The 16,516-nt window shown below is 40.8% G+C and overlaps 1 protein-coding gene across 3 annotated transcripts in view; it reads left to right on the forward strand.

The window, feature by feature from the left end:
* Nucleotides 1-16,516, forward strand: part of DIP2B (disco interacting protein 2 homolog B) — a 255,438-nt gene that overhangs the window by 182,339 nt on the left and 56,583 nt on the right. For all 3 annotated transcript variants that reach the window (XM_008003223.3, XM_008003222.3, XM_008003226.3), the window contains 7 exons: nt 1,444-1,641; nt 3,461-3,552; nt 6,851-6,961; nt 9,555-9,678; nt 10,294-10,403; nt 14,515-14,617; nt 16,430-16,494. In XM_008003223.3, the coding sequence (XP_008001414.1) occupies nt 1,444-1,641; nt 3,461-3,552; nt 6,851-6,961; nt 9,555-9,678; nt 10,294-10,403; nt 14,515-14,617; nt 16,430-16,494 (803 nt within the window). The remainder of the gene's footprint in view (nt 1-1,443; nt 1,642-3,460; nt 3,553-6,850; nt 6,962-9,554; nt 9,679-10,293; nt 10,404-14,514; nt 14,618-16,429; nt 16,495-16,516) is intronic.

Consider the following 16,516-nt stretch of genomic DNA (forward strand, 5'->3'; position numbering starts at 1 on the left):
ATGTTTATCATATCCTGTGAACATAATTGGCACTCAGTAAATACTTGACTTTTTGTTGCACGTGTAAATTATCTTTCCTGCTACGAAAATGCAGGATTTGACTGGGCGCAGTGACTCACGCCTGTAATCCCAGCACTCTGGGAGGCCGAGGCGAATGGATCACCTAAGGTCAGGAGTTCAAGACCAGCCTGGCCAACATGGTGAAACCCCGTCTGCTAAAAATACAAAAATTAACCAGGCATGGTGGCGGGCACCTATAATCCCAGCTACTTGGGAAACTGAGGCAGGAGAATTGCTTGAACTCGGGAGGCAGAGGTTGCAGTGAGCCAAGATTGCTCCTCTGCACTCCAGCATGGGCGACAAAGCAAGACTCCGTCTCGGGGAGAAAACAAAACGTAGGATTCTTTTTTGATTTTTATTGTTTGAATAATGCTTGTTCATTTTAGAAAAATTAAGAGGATTTTTGTTTTATCTGTAAAAGGATATGAAATATTCACCCCCAATCTCTGGAATAAGCATGTTAATAATTAGCTCCCCCCTAAACACACACCCAAATTCACTTCAGCTGACATTATTGAACAACCTTGAAGTACTAGACACTATAGGCAGTAAGGGGAGTAAGAGCCACCCCTTTCCTCAAGAAGCCATCAGCCTTTGTGGGGGAAAACTTGTACAGTAAAAGGAGTCCTTGAGGATCCTCAGTGCTTTCCTAAGGGCAACGTGGGAGCACTAAGGAAGCAATAGTCTCCTCAGGGAGTAGTTGGGAATTGTTCCCAGAGAATGTACTGTTTCAGCCGAGTCCTGAAAACGATGAGGAAGAGTTCACCAGGAGGCAAAGGGATTGGCCATACGAGATGAGTGCAGAGGTGTGGAGACATGGGATATTGTGGTTTATGCCCATTACCTGTTGGAGTGAAGTAATGACCCTGAGGTATAACTGTTACTATCCCCATTTTACAGATGAGGAAAGCCAAGCTCAGGTAAATCAATTTGCCTAGGGTAATGCTAGTAAAAAGTCAATATAAACTTGGGCTTTCTGACTCACAGTGTAATGCTTTCTCATTAAACATAATCTGGTATAGTAGAACCTGGCTGTCTTACACTGAACACAAACTGTAAAGATTTAAAAACAAATTTGCCAAAAATTTTGAAATTGCTACAAAAAATGTATATTTTGTGCTATTCTATATATGCAGTGATTTCCTTTGTCAGGGTCAGGATTTGTTCATTGCATAGAATATATTGAATATGATTTCACATTTAAGTGGAAAATTGAATTAAGGCCCAGTTTGTGGACCACCATTTCTAACCATGTCCTTTCTCAAAGTGAGTTTAAACCAGATAAATATGAAATGAAAAGGAAGATGCAGTTGACATTAGAGACCTAAGTTGTGTTCACTGGTATTTGTACTCATTTCACCCACTGGTCTTTTCCTGGTGCAGTACCTCAGCCAGACCCCAACCAGCCCAAGCCGGAGGGACGGCAGATGACCCCTGTGAAAGGAGAGCCTTTAGGAGTCATCTGTAACTGGCCTCCTGCTCTTGAATCTGCCCTGCAGCGCTGGGGTACCACTCAAGCAAAATGCTCCTGTCTGACTGCACTGGACATGACAGGGAAACCAGTTTACACTCTTACATATGGTGAGTCTGCAAGATTCCAGATCCTTCTCTCCAAGAGTTCTTCAGAATATCATGGGTAGCGTTTTTATCTAGATACTTAGCAGTTGCTGGCCATTATGTTTCAGTAGATTTTTTTCAATAATTTAAAAGGATCCTAAGTTCTAAGTAAAGCTATTGCCAAATATTTTCATTTGCTAAAGCGATATTTGCAAGTCAGCTAATATTTAAAGGGCAGCAAAAAGAAGAGAGACTTTGCACATCCATAGATGTTTTAACATTACAAGAGGATTTTAGAAAAACATTTGGTCAGTATTAATGATGTATGGTGAAAATCAGATGGCTTTATCTAACAATTGAAACTGATTACTTGTTAAATCTTTATTCCATCCTGCTTCTTGATTATAATAGGCACAAAATTCTGTAATGAACAAAGAATGAGTACTTTTCCATTTAATTTTGCATACCAGCTAAAATTTTTCTTTTTAAAATAACTTCAAGGAAAAATGAGGTCAACCCTGGGCTATGAGATTTTGTACTAGTTTATTCAAACAGATTCCTTTTCTCCTTTGCAAGTGGAGCACAGTGTCCATAGACCTAGATAGAAAATAATCTTTGAGGAAAAACAAGGTTTTATTTAAAGAATTACACAGGTTGACATAGTTTAAACTTTGGATGCCCCTCTGAATAAATTGTATATAAAATAACATAGCTATTTAAAATAACATAATTTTCCTTTTGCTTATAATCTAAAATAAGAATTTCTAAGGGTGGTGGAGGGGAGGGAATAGGAAAAAGAAAAGCATTTTTTGTTTTTGCCAAAATTGTTTTAACATTGACCTCAGAAGCTATATATACATTTCATTCATATAACCCTTAAAGAAAGCGTTTAGCTGGCCAAATCTTTGTATGTTTGTTTAACATCTATGAATACATCCACATGTTCATACAGATAATTTCCATTTTAGTGTTTGTTTTCACTAAATTACAGCATTATGGAATGTTCAGTCATTTGAGTCATGCTTTTGCTTTGCAGTTTCCTCAAGTGTCTGATACCACCTATGTGAGTGGTTTTTCAGAAAAAGCTTAGAACATTTCTGAAGATATTTGTAAATTTTTTAGAAAGCTGGCCGGGCACGGTGGCTCATGCCTGTAATCCCAACACTTTGGAAGGCTAAGACACGTGGATCACCTGAGGCCAGGAATTTGAGACCAGCCCAGACAACATGGCAAAACCCCGTCTCTATTAAAAATACAAAAATTAGCCAAATGTGGTGACACGCACCTGTAGTCCCAGCTACTTGGGAGGCTGAAGCGAGAATTACTCTAACCCGGGAGACAGAGGTTGCAGTGAGCCGAGATCACACCACTGCACTCCAGCCTGGGCAACAGAGCGAGACTCTGTCTTTTTTTTGTTGTTGTTAAAAAAAAAAAAAAAAAAAAAGCAAGCTTAGAACAGAAGTATCCTTCTGATTTTCAGTCTTGTAATTAAAAATATTGTTTTCCTCCCTTTCAGTGTGATCAGTTTACATCAAATTGTTTCTAAGGATATGCAGATTATTTCAGAAAAGAATTTGAAATATTATGTAAACCAGGATGAGCATCTGGTGATGTTTTATTTCTGTTTCAAGGCATGACTGGCTTTTGTAAACTAGAATGAATATAAAGCTTTTGTGGGGAGGACTACTGTGTGTTGGGAGGTGAATGAGACTCATCTAACCCATCATTTGGTAGTGACCATTGTCTCATTGACTATACTGATGATCTGAATGTTGTTTCATTGAGGTAGACCTGTTTTGTTTTGTTTTTTTCTGTAAGACTTTTTTTTTTCTTTTTTTTTCAGGAAAGTTGTGGAGCAGAAGTTTAAAGTTGGCCTACACACTTCTTAATAAACTGGGGACCAAAAACGAACCTGTGTTAAAACCTGGAGACAGGGTAATTGGCATTTTGGTTTTAGGGGGGTGGTGTTTACTGTTTTCTAATATGCTAATATTCTAATATTCTGGAGTTTTAATATACAACAGGAAAACTTACATAACTCTTATTTTTGGAAAAATAAAAGTGGTTTGGTTCCAACCCAGGTTAGCCCAATTCTCATATTCCTGGGTTGAAGGAAATTCACATGTCCTTTCCTGTAGCTGCCAGTCAGTAATCTCTTTAGGTGCTAATAAAAAGAAAGAGAAACCTTAGTCTTTCCAGAAATAAATATTTGAATCTTTAGACAACAAGAAAACAGCAACAAAATTTGCTCTTTGATTTTTTTGTTTTTATTTTTCCTCCTCTTTACAAAATGCCTCAAACACGGACTGGGTGCAGTGGTTCACACCTGTAATCCCAGCACTTTGGGACATGAGGTGGGAGGATCACTTGAAGCCAGGAGTTTTAGACTAGCCTGGGCAACATAGTGAGACCCCATCTCTACAAACAAATTTTTTAAAAAATTAGCTGGGCGTGGTGGCACGCACCTGTAGTCCCAGCTGCTCGGGAGGTTAAGGTGGGAGGATTGCTTGAGCCCAGGAGTTCAAGGCAGCAGTGAGCCATGATCTTGCCACTGCATTTGTGTGGGCAACAGAGTGAGACCCTAACAACAACAACAACAACAAAGCCTCATACATCTTTTAAAACATTTTTCTGTGGTTTTATGTAAAAAGAGAGGAAGATTCATGTTACTTTTAAGAAAAAACTAACTGGGCCGGGCACAGTGGCTCACGCCTGTAATCCTAGCACTTTGGGAGGCCAAGGCGGGCAGATCACCAGGTCAGGAGATCGAGACCATCCTGGCTAACACGGGTAAAACCCTGTCTCTACTAAAAATACAAAAAATTAGCTGGGCGTGGTGGTGGGTGCCTGTAGTCCCAGCTACTCGGGAGGCTGAGGCAGAAGAATGGCGTGAACCCTGGAGGCAGAGCTTGCAGTGAGCCGAGATCGCGCCACTGCACTCCAGCCTGGGCGGCAGAGTGAGTCTCTGTCTCGAAAAGAAAAAAAAAAGAAAAGAAAAAACTAAGTGACATAGTTTTATTTCTCCTTTAATTTGAGAGGACATTAAACTGTTTTTTTAATTTTTGAAGATATTTTTCCTATTAATGCCTTTCCAAATATGATTACTTTTTACCATTACTTTTCCTTTGGAATTCATAGAATGAAACACCAACTACACAATAGACTTATTTTGATTGGGCTTATGATTATGGAATCTCCTAAACTAAGCCTGTTGAAAATACTTTTGCATTGTGACAAAGGGCACATAAAGCATGACTTTTACTTATAAATGTGACACACGAGTGTTTCCTTGTCCTCCTGAACCCTAAGCGGATGATTTTGTGTCTCCCTAGCAACATGGACACTGTGCAGGAAGGAAATGGGTTGTTTAAATGTCTTGTGGAATTAATTTTCCAGAACCCTAGGAAAATTCAAAAGTTCAAAAGCGAACTTCTCTTGGGAGTGAGTTAAGAGTATTTGAAAGCAAAAGAAGAGGAAACAGCCGGGCGCGGTGGCTCAAGCCTGTAATCCCAGCACTTTGGGAGGCCGAGACGGGCGGATCACGTGGTCAGGAGATCGAGACCATCCTGGCTAACACGGTGAAACCCCGTCTCTACTAAAAATACAAGAAAATTAGCCGGGCGAGGTGGCGGGCGCCTGTAGTCCCAGTTACTCGGGAGGCTGAGGCAGGAGAATGGCGTGAACCCGGGAGGCAGAGCTTGCAGTGAGCCGAGATCGCGCCACTGCACTCCAGCCTGGGGCACACAGCAAGACTCCGTCTCAAAAAAAAAAAAAAAAAAAAAAAAAAAAAGGAGGAAACAGCCGGGCGCAGTGGCTCAGCCTGTAATCCCAGCACTTTGGGAGGCCGAGACGGGCAGATCACGAGGTCAGGAGATCGAGACCATCCTGACTAACACGGTGAAAACCCGTCTCTACTAAAAATACAAAAATTAGCCGGGCGCGGTGGCGGGTGCCTGTAGTCCCAGCCACAGGGGAGGCTGAGGCAGGAGAATGGCGTGAACCCGGGAGGTGGAGGTTGCACTGAGTGGAGATCGCGCCACCGCACCCCAGCCTGGGCGACAGAGCGAGACTCCGTCTCAAAAAAAAAAAAAAAAAAAAAAAAAAACGAAGGGTAAACAAGTCTCATGATGTAATTAAGTTTCAAATGTTAATCTGTGAGTATCCAAGGCAAGTAACAAACTCGGCAGTGGTAGTGACTTTTGTGTTTTTGCATTCCTGGAGTGAATTAGAAAAGTCACTTATCTCTGTGATGTGTTACAGGTGAGATCACTGGTTTGAACTTTATAGAGGTTTCATGGTTTATGTTCTATTAATCAATTAACTGTATATCATACGATTTCTGCCAGTATTGCTTACACCTATTACCAAATGCCCTCCTGCTAGAAACAGTTGCATTGTTGGGTAAGGGAACAAGGATTAATACAATGAATTAGAGAGTAAGAAAACTGGTCGGGCGCGGTGGCTCATACCTGTAATCCCAGCACTTTGGGAGTCCGAGGCGGGCAGATCACGAAGTCAGGAGATCAATCGAGACCATCCTGGCTAACATGGTGAAACCCCATCTCTACTAAAAATATTTAAAAATAGCCAAATGTGGTGGCGGGCACCTGTAGTCTCAGCTACTTGGGAGATTGAGGCAGGAGAATGGTGTGAAACCGGGAGGCGGAGCTTGCAGTGAGCTGGGATCGCGCCACTGCACTCCAGCCTGGGCGACAGAGTGAGACTCCATCTAAGAAAAAGAAAAAGAGTAAGAAAACTTCTCTTGGCCCTAACATGGTGATCAAGTCAATCCATAGTTGTAGGCTCTCTCCAGAGATGTAAAGTTTATTCTTTAATATGCTGTTCTATCTGGAGAGATCCATTACATTTATTTTATTGCCTTAGCCCTACACTAAAGTAAGTTGCCTTGGGTTTCCTAAGTAATTAACTTAATGCTTAAGATGGTTTGTTTTTTGCTAAATCACCAAAAGGATTAAGTGAAAAATTGTGATGAGGATGAGGATGAATGCATTATAGTATAGTACACAAAGTGTGTAGTATAATCATGGGCATGTCGGAGATCTTTTTAGATGTGTGTCTCTATCTCAGTAACTTAATTTCCTTTCGAGCAGATGGCTGTTAAATAGTTTGATTTATTGTGTTCATGATAAATATTATATACTTAGACAGTGACATTGAAAGCATTAGTATGGTTTTATTCCTCTGTTAAACTGAATGTCATTATGAATTTTAGGTAGCCCTGGTTTACCCCAACAATGATCCAGTCATGTTTATGGTGGCTTTTTATGGATGCCTCCTGGCAGAAGTGATTCCAGTGCCTATAGAGGTACCTCTTACCAGAAAGGTAACATTGCTAAATTTAAGAGGAATGTAGCCTGATGTGACATGGCAGGCATTGGGTTCTTGGATAGATGCAGTCACAACATTAAAAACTGTTCGACCATTTTTGGAAGTACTCAGCTTCACTTTCTAAAAACATGAAATTTGTAGAAAAAGTATTTATTAAATATTTACAAGTTTTATGCAAATAACATATTTTCAATTAAGATAGAATTTGTATAGTATTGTATATCATTTAAAATACCACTGGGGTGAGACTGGGCACAGTGGCTCATGCCTGTAATCCCAGCATTTTGGGAGGCTGTGGCGGGTAGATCACGGGGTCAGGAGATCGAGACCATCCTGGCTAACATAGTGAAACCCCGTCTCTACTAAAAAATACAAAAAAATTAGTTGGGTGTGGTGGCAGGCACCTGTGGTCCCAGCTACTCGGGAGGCTGAGGCAGGAGAATGGCGTGAACCCAGGAGGTGGAGCTTGCAGTGAACTGAGATCACGCCATTGCACTCCAGCCTGGGTGATAGAGCAAGACTCCGTCTAAATAACAAACAAGCAAACAAACAAATAAATAAATAAATATCACTGGGGCGACTAGACATGGTGACTCACACCTGTAATCCTAGCACTTTGGGAGGTTGAGGTGGGCAGGTTGCTTGAGCCCAGGAGGTCGAGACTAGCCTGGGCAACATAGGGAGACCCCATCTCTACAAATAATAAAAAACTAGCCAGGCATGGCGGTGTGCACCTGTAGTCCCAGCTATTTGAGAAGCTGAGGTGGGAGGATTGATTGAACCCAAGAGATTGAGGCTGCAGTGACCTGTGATCATGCCACTGCACCCTAGCCTAGGCAACAGGGCAAGCAAGACTGTGTTTCAGATGTAAAATAAAATATCATGGGGGCATACTTGACTTTCAACACTGATCATTTATAAAGAATCCCACTCTTGCTTCAGAGGCTATAGATAATCCACATTTATAGTAGTTGAGACCTTTTTGTAAAGAGATTTCCTCTAACTGTATCATATGGCCTAGGATTTCCATTAGGTGGAAAGTGATGGTGTGATGACGTGTTACTTCTCTGGATTGTAAGATTTTACTTTGACAGTACATCAGCCCAACTAAAATGAAGCATATGTAACAGATTTCCATGTTTGAGTGATTTCTCCATGAGCCACTTTATGCTAATTTTGTCATGCAGTTTATTTCTGAGGGCTGATGTCAAAGATGAATATGGTGGAGGATGTGGATTTATAAATAGAAATTGGCCAGGTGCGGTGGCTCACACCTGTACTCCCAACACTTTGGGAGGCTGAGGTGGGTGGATCACCTGAGGTCAGGAGTTTGAGACCAGCCTGGCCAACATGGTGGAACCTCATCTCTACTAAAAATACAGAAATTATCCAGCTGTGATGGCACAAGCCTGTGATCCCAGCTACTCAGGAGGCTGAGGCCGGAGAATCGCTTGAACCTGGGAGGCGGAGTTTGCAGTGAGTCGAGATTGTGCCACTTTACACCAGCCTGACAAAGCAAGATCTTGTCTCAAAAAAATAAAAGAAGAAATCAGCCAGGCCGCGGTGGCTTGTGCCTGTAATCCTAGCACTTTGGGTGGCCGAGGCGGGTGGATCACTTGAGGTCAGGAGTTCAAAACCAGCCTGGCCAACATGATGAAACCCCATCTCTACTAAAAATACAAAAATTAGCTGGGCATGGTGGTGCACTCCTATAGTCCTGGCTACTTGGGAGGTTGAAACAGGAGAATAGCCTGAACCCAGGAGGTGGAGGTTATAGTGAGCCGAGATCATGCCACTGCACTCCAGCCTCTTGGGTGATAGAGAGGGACTCTATCTCAAAAAAAAAAAAAAAAAGAAAGAAAGAAAAGAAAAAGCATTTCTGAAAGGAATAAAAAACAAATTGATAACATCCCCAGAACTATAGTTGTTGGGATGTAGTATCCTTAATTTGATCAGGAAATCATATGGTTGTTCTTAAATTATTAAGTTGGCAGAATTTGTGTGGTTTCATAATGATACTTGTAAGATGATATTTTAATGGAAATGCTTTACACTATATCTTTTGTTGTTTTTGCTGCTGTTGTTGTATAAGGCTTAAATCTATCTCCTTTAAAACAGAAAAACAAAAGGAGTATACGGATTTGGTATATCCATCCATTAACTTTCATTGTCAGCTTGGACATTTAGTATCTATTTACATTATTTATTTTGTTCATACCTGACTTGCTTTTCTCTTGAATTTTGGAGTGAGGCTAGGGGAAGATAGCCATGTTAGCATTTATTTAATTTGCTGGAAACTAAAAGAGGATCGTTGCTGATTCTTTAATAAGATGGTTACATTTGTCTGATAAGATGCCACCATTAGTAATGTCTGGTTAATACTTGATTTGTGCTCAGGAAATGTTTGTATTGTAGAAATTATTTGGAAGAACACATTGTCATTGGATTTTGACAATTGCCAGATATTGGTGGGGCTCCATGAATGTTATCACACACACAAAGTGCCAGAGCATTACTAAGTGTAAGATGTGGGCATGAGTGTACTCACATTTGCTCCCCTACCTATGTTCATTATCATTTCTCCACAGGATGCTGGAGGTCAGCAGATTGGCTTCTTGCTAGGAAGCTGTGGTATTGCCTTAGCTCTTACCAGTGAAGTTTGTCTAAAAGGACTGCCAAAAACCCAGAATGGAGAAATTGTACAGTTTAAAGGTTAGTAATATTGTACCTGAATTATCAGTTAAAAGTTAAAACTGAGTGCTTTAATTAGCTTTTTAATTTAGTAATAGCTAGGTACTTTACATATAGGTTCTATTTAGTTCTCATGTTCTTATGAAGTAGGTACCACTATTATCCCCATTTTACAAGTAGGAAACTGAGAAACAGAGAGGTTAAATAACTTTCCCAAAGTCACAGCTAATAAATGACAGAGCAGCAATTTGAACCCAAATCTGTCTGATTCCACAGCCCACACCCTTAACCTTTATGCCGATGGTTGAAAAAAGCTACCACTCTGTACATTAAAGCTAAATGCTACATGTAGAGACAGAGGATAGACCACTAACCTCAGTGGACTTCCACTGCCAAATGGACCTCCCAGTTGTTGAGGTAATGTCAAGGCCTGGAATTAGCATGTGGAACGATTGTACTTTTGAAAGAAGGTATAATTGTCTGGTGATTTCCCACTAAAAACTAATAAAAACTAAGTATGTTATTGATTATAAAATGATCTTAATTTGGTCTCTTGATATTTAAAATGACCAGTTCAGTGTGAATTCCTTCCCTGATGGCTTAGGTAATTCAGTTTTCACTTTGGGTTTGATTTAGGTTGGCCCCGGCTCAAATGGGTTGTAACAGATTCCAAGTACCTTTCAAAGCCCCCGAAAGACTGGCAGCCACACATCTCACCTGCTGGGACAGAACCGGCGTACATTGAGGTAAGTCCTAAGATGTAAAATACGCTTTCAGGCTTTTACTTTGGCTTCGCTTGCTGCCTTTCAAAATATAAAACTAAATGTTTGCAATGTTAATGTTAGAAGATCCTCCTGCTTTGTGAGATTTCCATCTTTTGGCTTGTAAAGTGCCTTGTAGTAGATCTTCTATCTTAATTATTTTGATCATAAATATACATTCAAGAAAATGACAGCAAAAAAAAAAATGATTCTTCATGTAAGAAAGTTATGGAAGACTTTAGGGAAGTACAAACGTTTAGGAAATGATGTACTGGCAGAGAAATTTCTCTGCTGCTTATTTAGAGAGGTTGGGGATAAGAGAACAGAGAAATGAGAAGGGAAAATAGCTCTGCTTAAAAGAACAGATTAGTAGATGAAAGATAAAGAGCAAGAAGAAACAAATGGCTGGAAAGTTTGATATTGAGGTTGGTGTAGGAATGCAGTTGGCAACATGATCCCATTGAAGGATTAAGCAAATCCAAGTGCACACCAGGCACCAGGCTGAATGCTTTAAGTGCATTTTCTCATTTAGTCCTCACAAGTACCCTATGAGGTTTGGATTATTATTAAACTTGCTTTATAGATAAGGAGACTAAGACTTAAAAGAACTTCAGTAGCTGACCAAAGGCCACATGACTCAAAAATGGCAGAGGTAGACTCAAGAGTCAGGTCTAACTCTAAAAGCCGTAGCCTTCACCACTCTGCATCCTGCCTGAGACATATGCTCACCAATTGTTAAGTTAATGAACAGGCAAATCAATAAATTTGTTTTTCAAGATTTGGGGGAAAATCATCTAACATTGAACACTGTGATGATACCAAGTAGAGAGAACTTAAATAATTTTGGCTATAGAAAAGAGAGGCTGGGAGAATGAGTTCATGCCCTTTGCAGGGACATAGATGAAACTGGAAGCCATCATTCTCAGCAAACTAACACAGGAACAGAAAACCAAACACCACATGTTCTCACTCGTAAGTGGGAGTTGAACAATAGGAACACATGGACACAGGGAAGGGAACATCACACACTGGGACTTGTCAAGGGTTGGGGGGCAAAGGGAGGGAGATTATTAGGACAAATACCTAATGCATGCGGGTCTTAAAACCTAGATGACGAGTTGATAGGTGCAGTAAATCACCATGGCACACATACCTATGTAACTTACCTGCACATTCTGCACATGTATCCCAGAACTTAAAGTAAAACTAAAAAAAAAAAAAAAAAAAAAAAAAGTAGAAAAGAGAGGCTGGGACGAGACACAGTGGTTCACGCCTGTAATCCTGGCACTTTTGGAGGCTGAAGTGGGTGCTCCTGAGGTTGGGAGTTCAAGACCATACTGGCCAACATAGTGAAACTCCGTCTCTACTAAAAATAAAAAAAATTACCTGGGCATGATGGCGCAAGTCTGTAGTCCCAGCTCCTTGGGAGACTGAGGCGGGAGGATCACTTGAACCCAGGATGCGGAGGTTGCAGTGAGCTGAGATCACACCACTGAACTAGAGAGACTGGATGCAATGGTTCACATCTGTCTGTAATCCCAGCACTTTGGAAGGCTAAATAGGAGGACTGCAAAGAAAAGGAAGAGAGTGACCAGTAGCTCTGAGAGGTGATGGGGTATTATTGGATGCAAGGATGATTGTTTTTAAAGATGGAAGAGATCTGAGTATCTTTAAAAGACAGACAGATAGGCCAGGTAAGATGGCTTATGCCTTTAATCTCAGTACTTTGGGAAGCTGAGGCAGGTGGATTGCTTGAGCTCAGGAGTTCAAGACTAACCTGAGTAACATAGTAAGACCCTGTCTCTGCAAAAAGTAAAAAATTAGCTGGGCCTGGTGGTATGCACCTGTAGTCCCAGCTACTCAGGAGTCTAAGATGGGAGGATCACTTGAGCCCAGGAGGTTGAGGCGACAGTGAGCTGTGTTCATGCCACTGCACCCTATCCTGGATGACACAGCATGATTCTGTCTCACAGAAAAAAAAGACAAGCAATTAAAAATACCAGATTTAGTGATCAACTCTCAATCTATGTCATGTCTCAGTGATGACATGGTTCATCACTCGGTCCTCCTTAAAACTCCAGTCACTGGCTTCTTGGACTCCTCTCTCAGTTCCTCTGCCTCGTTAGCCATTCCTTCAGTCATCTTTATTGGTTCTTCCTAAAGGTGGAGGGTCCTTCATTGTATGGCTCTTGCTTAGCTCTCTGGCCTTATTAGAACTACTACCCTCTGTCTTTCTAGGTGCCTGTTATTTTGAATTAACTTGCAGTTCTTACTTGGGATCCTCCTGTTGCCCAAAGGACTCTACTAGTGAGTTTAAAGCATCTCTGGGTAATAGGGAGTTATTAAAGGATTGTCAGCAGGAGAGTGACAACAATGAATTTATTATAAGAAGTTATATCTGGATTGGTTGGGTTAAGAAAGGAAATAAGGGCTGGGCGCAGTGGCTCATCCCTATTATCCTAACACTTTGGGAGGCTTAGGCAGGCGGATCACTTGCGCTCAGGAGTTCGAGACCAGCCTGGGCAACATGGTGAAACTCTGTCTCTACAAAAAATGCAAAAATTAGCCAGGTGTGGTGGCACATGCCTGTAGTCCCAGCTACTTGGGAGGCTGAACCTGGGAGCTCAAGGCTGCAGTGAGCCATGATCGTACCACTGCATTCCAGCCTGCGTGAGACTCTGTCTCAAAAAGAAAAAAAAGGAGACCAGCTTTACAGTTATTCAGGTGAGCTCAAGCTTATGGTAGAGAGCAGAGAGCAAAGTAGATTGAGCTTCAGACAGTAAGGAAATAGAGCAGGCAGGGCTTAGTTGCTGATGCTGGAGAGGGAGAAGGCAAGACAGACTCAGGTTTCTCACTTAGGCAACTTGGATTGATGGCAGCATCCTTCCCGAAGATAGAAAATACAACAGGAAGAGTTTCCATGGGCAGGGACTGGGGTAAAGAAGGCAGTGATGGATATATGGGTTTCCCAGGATTACTAGACATTCCAGGGGATTAGTTGACTCTGTCAGTCTGGATGTCTCTGGAGGAGAGGTCTGGGTAGAGAACTCGCAGTTACTAGGAATGCAGTAACCTAATGGAACAAAGTGAAAAGAGATGAAGGAGAGCAGAACTCTCAGGGAACAGCACATTGAAGAGATGGGTGGAAAACGTGGAGGAGCAATGGGAGAGAGACAGACACACAGAGACAGACTAGAAAAGAGGAGATCAAAAAAGCCAAGGAAGGAGAAAACATCAAGAAGGAGAGTAGTCAAATTTTGCAGAAAGGTTCGATAAGGTATGCAAAATGTCCTTTCCATTTAACCATTAAAAAATTGGGGCTGGTCCCAAGGTAGTGAATTATCTCCATTGATTGTTCACAGTCAGGTACAGATCAAACTCCTGTTCTACTCTTTTTCCCCTTCTCACTATTGCCCTTGGCAAGACTTAACTTTTTTTTAAAGTTGAACTGGGCACAGTGGCATACACCTATAGTTCCAGCTACTCAGGAGACTGAGCTGGGAGGATTGCTTGAGCCCAGGAGTTCCAGTCCAGCCTGGGCAACATGGTGAGACTCCATCTCTTAAAAGAAAGAAGGAAAGAAAAGGAAAGTTGATAGTCCTGGTAAAAAGCAACTTGAATGGAACATTAAGGGTAAAAGCAAAATTATAGTTGAACGATTTGGAGGAGCAAATAGGCCATTCGTTTCTAGTTCTTCCTTACAAAATTGGGTGCTTCTAATACACAGAGACCGCATCTTACATACCTTTCACTCTTCAGTGCTGTGCTTGACTTGTATTTATTTGATACTGTGTTTCTATTAATTTAGCTCCAATCACTTGTTTGTTTTAGCTTTTGAGCAACCACTTCACACTGATGACTATTAAATTTTGAAGTCTTTTACACACGTACTTTTGTTGAGCTTTGTCATCCTCCAATCCTATCTTTGTGTGATTTGAGTTTGGGACCCAAGTACATTGCCTTAAATATTCATATTAAATGTGTTAAATTCAGCCCATTATGATGGTTTTTCTGGCTTTCGTTTTTGGATTCTAGTTTTGTCATTTGAAATAACCCATTTTATTGTGTTTCTTATGTTTCTGTTTTTGTTTTCTAGTATAAAACAAGCAAAGAAGGGAGTGTAATGGGAGTTACAGTGTCCCGGCTTGCAATGTTGTCTCACTGCCAAGCTCTGTCGCAGGCCTGCAATTATTCTGAAGGTCAGACCTCATCCCATGACTGCCTTCATTGTTACCTTCAGAGATATGTGACTGTGAGCACAATGCTCAGTGACTGGACCTCATTTAATGACCAAATTCAGAGTGAAGTGTCCCAAGACACATTCTTGGCTTGCTTTTGTTTTCTTCTTTCTCAAAAATATGCTATAGTTTAAAGGAACCAAAATTCTGGCAAACCAAAATGTAAAGCATAATTTCTAGAGTATAGCAATAGAAAACCCTAATTAAAATCATGTTTTTATTAGCTGTGGAATGTCAGGTATCTCCATCTTCCCCTGCCTGTGTAGTGGGCTACCAGCTATACATTTGGAGTCAAAGAAATTCAGCTACCAAAAAGCATAAATTAAAACACAAAAATGTATTCGATATTTTTGAACTTTAGATAGGTTAATACATATTGCAAAAACCACTATTTGCCTCAGAATGTTCTTTGCAATATTAATTTTTTTAGTGTTTTCCCTTTGTAAAATGAAACAGTAAATGGTCATGATGTATTTTTTAACCAGACAACGTTGTTCAATCATGAAATTATATATATATATATAATGAAAGCAATCAAAAAGCCCTTAAATAAGGATTGATTAGGTTATAATACATCCAGGCCAGGCATTGTGGCTCACGCCTGTAATCCCAACACTTCAGGAAGCCGAGGCGGATAGATCACCTGAGGTCAAGAGTTCAAGACCAGCCTGGCCAACATGGTGAAACTCCATCTCTACTAAAAATAACAAAATGAGCCAGGTGTGGTGGCTTGTGCCTGTAGTCCCAGCTACTTGGGAGGCTGAGGCAGGAGAGTCACTTGCACCCTGGAGGCAGAGGTTGCAGTGTGCCGAAATCATGCCTCTGTACTCTAGCCTGGGTGACAGAGCAAGACTCTGTCTCAAAAAAAAAAAAAGAAAAAGGTAATAATACATTCATATAATGGCTGGGGCATTAAAATTTTTATTTTTGAATATTAAAGATATGGAGAAATTGTTTCAATATATCATTAAGTAGGAACAAGTTAGATACCAAGTTTTGCATTACATATAGATTACATATAGATAGATATCTAACATATCTATCTATATGTAAATATGCCTAGAAGTATATGTGTGTGTATAGATAGAATGTTTAGAGATATATATGTATATACACCAACTTTTTTTTTTTAGGAAGTATCTTTTAGGAAATTTAAATTATATTTGTCAAACTTCCAAAGTTTCTAAAATAAGTGTATATTCTCTACATAATTAGGAAAAAATACCTCTTGGAAGAAATGCCTAAGTCACAAGACGTTTCTAACTCCTTGTCTCTGTTGTAACCACATTACCCTATGAGCAGTCCTCTACCCGTTTTCAGGAGACCCTCAAAAGCCCCTGAGAACTTAGTGATTTCTCTAAAAACATCAAATCAGTCTGAGCGCTGTGGCTCACGCCTGTAATCCCAGCACATTGGGAGGCCGAAGCAGGAGGATCACTTGAGGTCAGGAGTTCAAGACCAGCCTGACCAACATGGTGAAACTCCCTCTCTACTAAAAATACAAAATTAGCTATGCATGCTGGTGTATGCCTGTAATCCCAACTATTTGGGAGGCTAAGGCAGGAGAATTGCTCGAACCTGGGAGACAGAGGTTGCAGTGAGCTGAGATCGCGTCACTGCACTCCAGCCTGGGTGACAGAGGCAAGACTCCATCTAAAAGAAAAAACAAACAAACAAACTTCAAATCAGTTGTTTATGAGAAGCAAGTGACATGATTTTGCTACTTAACACTAAACATGATTTCTTTGTCTTCCTATTTTTTCTATTTTTTAGGGGAAACAATAGTAAATGTCTTAGACTTTAAGAAGGATGCTGGGCTGTGGCACGGCATGTTTGCGGTAAGCTACTCGGATTTAAGGC

Source organism: Chlorocebus sabaeus, chromosome 11 (genome assembly GCF_047675955.1).
Source record: "Chlorocebus sabaeus isolate Y175 chromosome 11, mChlSab1.0.hap1, whole genome shotgun sequence".
In the NCBI taxonomy this organism is placed as follows: Eukaryota; Metazoa; Chordata; class Mammalia; order Primates; family Cercopithecidae; genus Chlorocebus; species Chlorocebus sabaeus.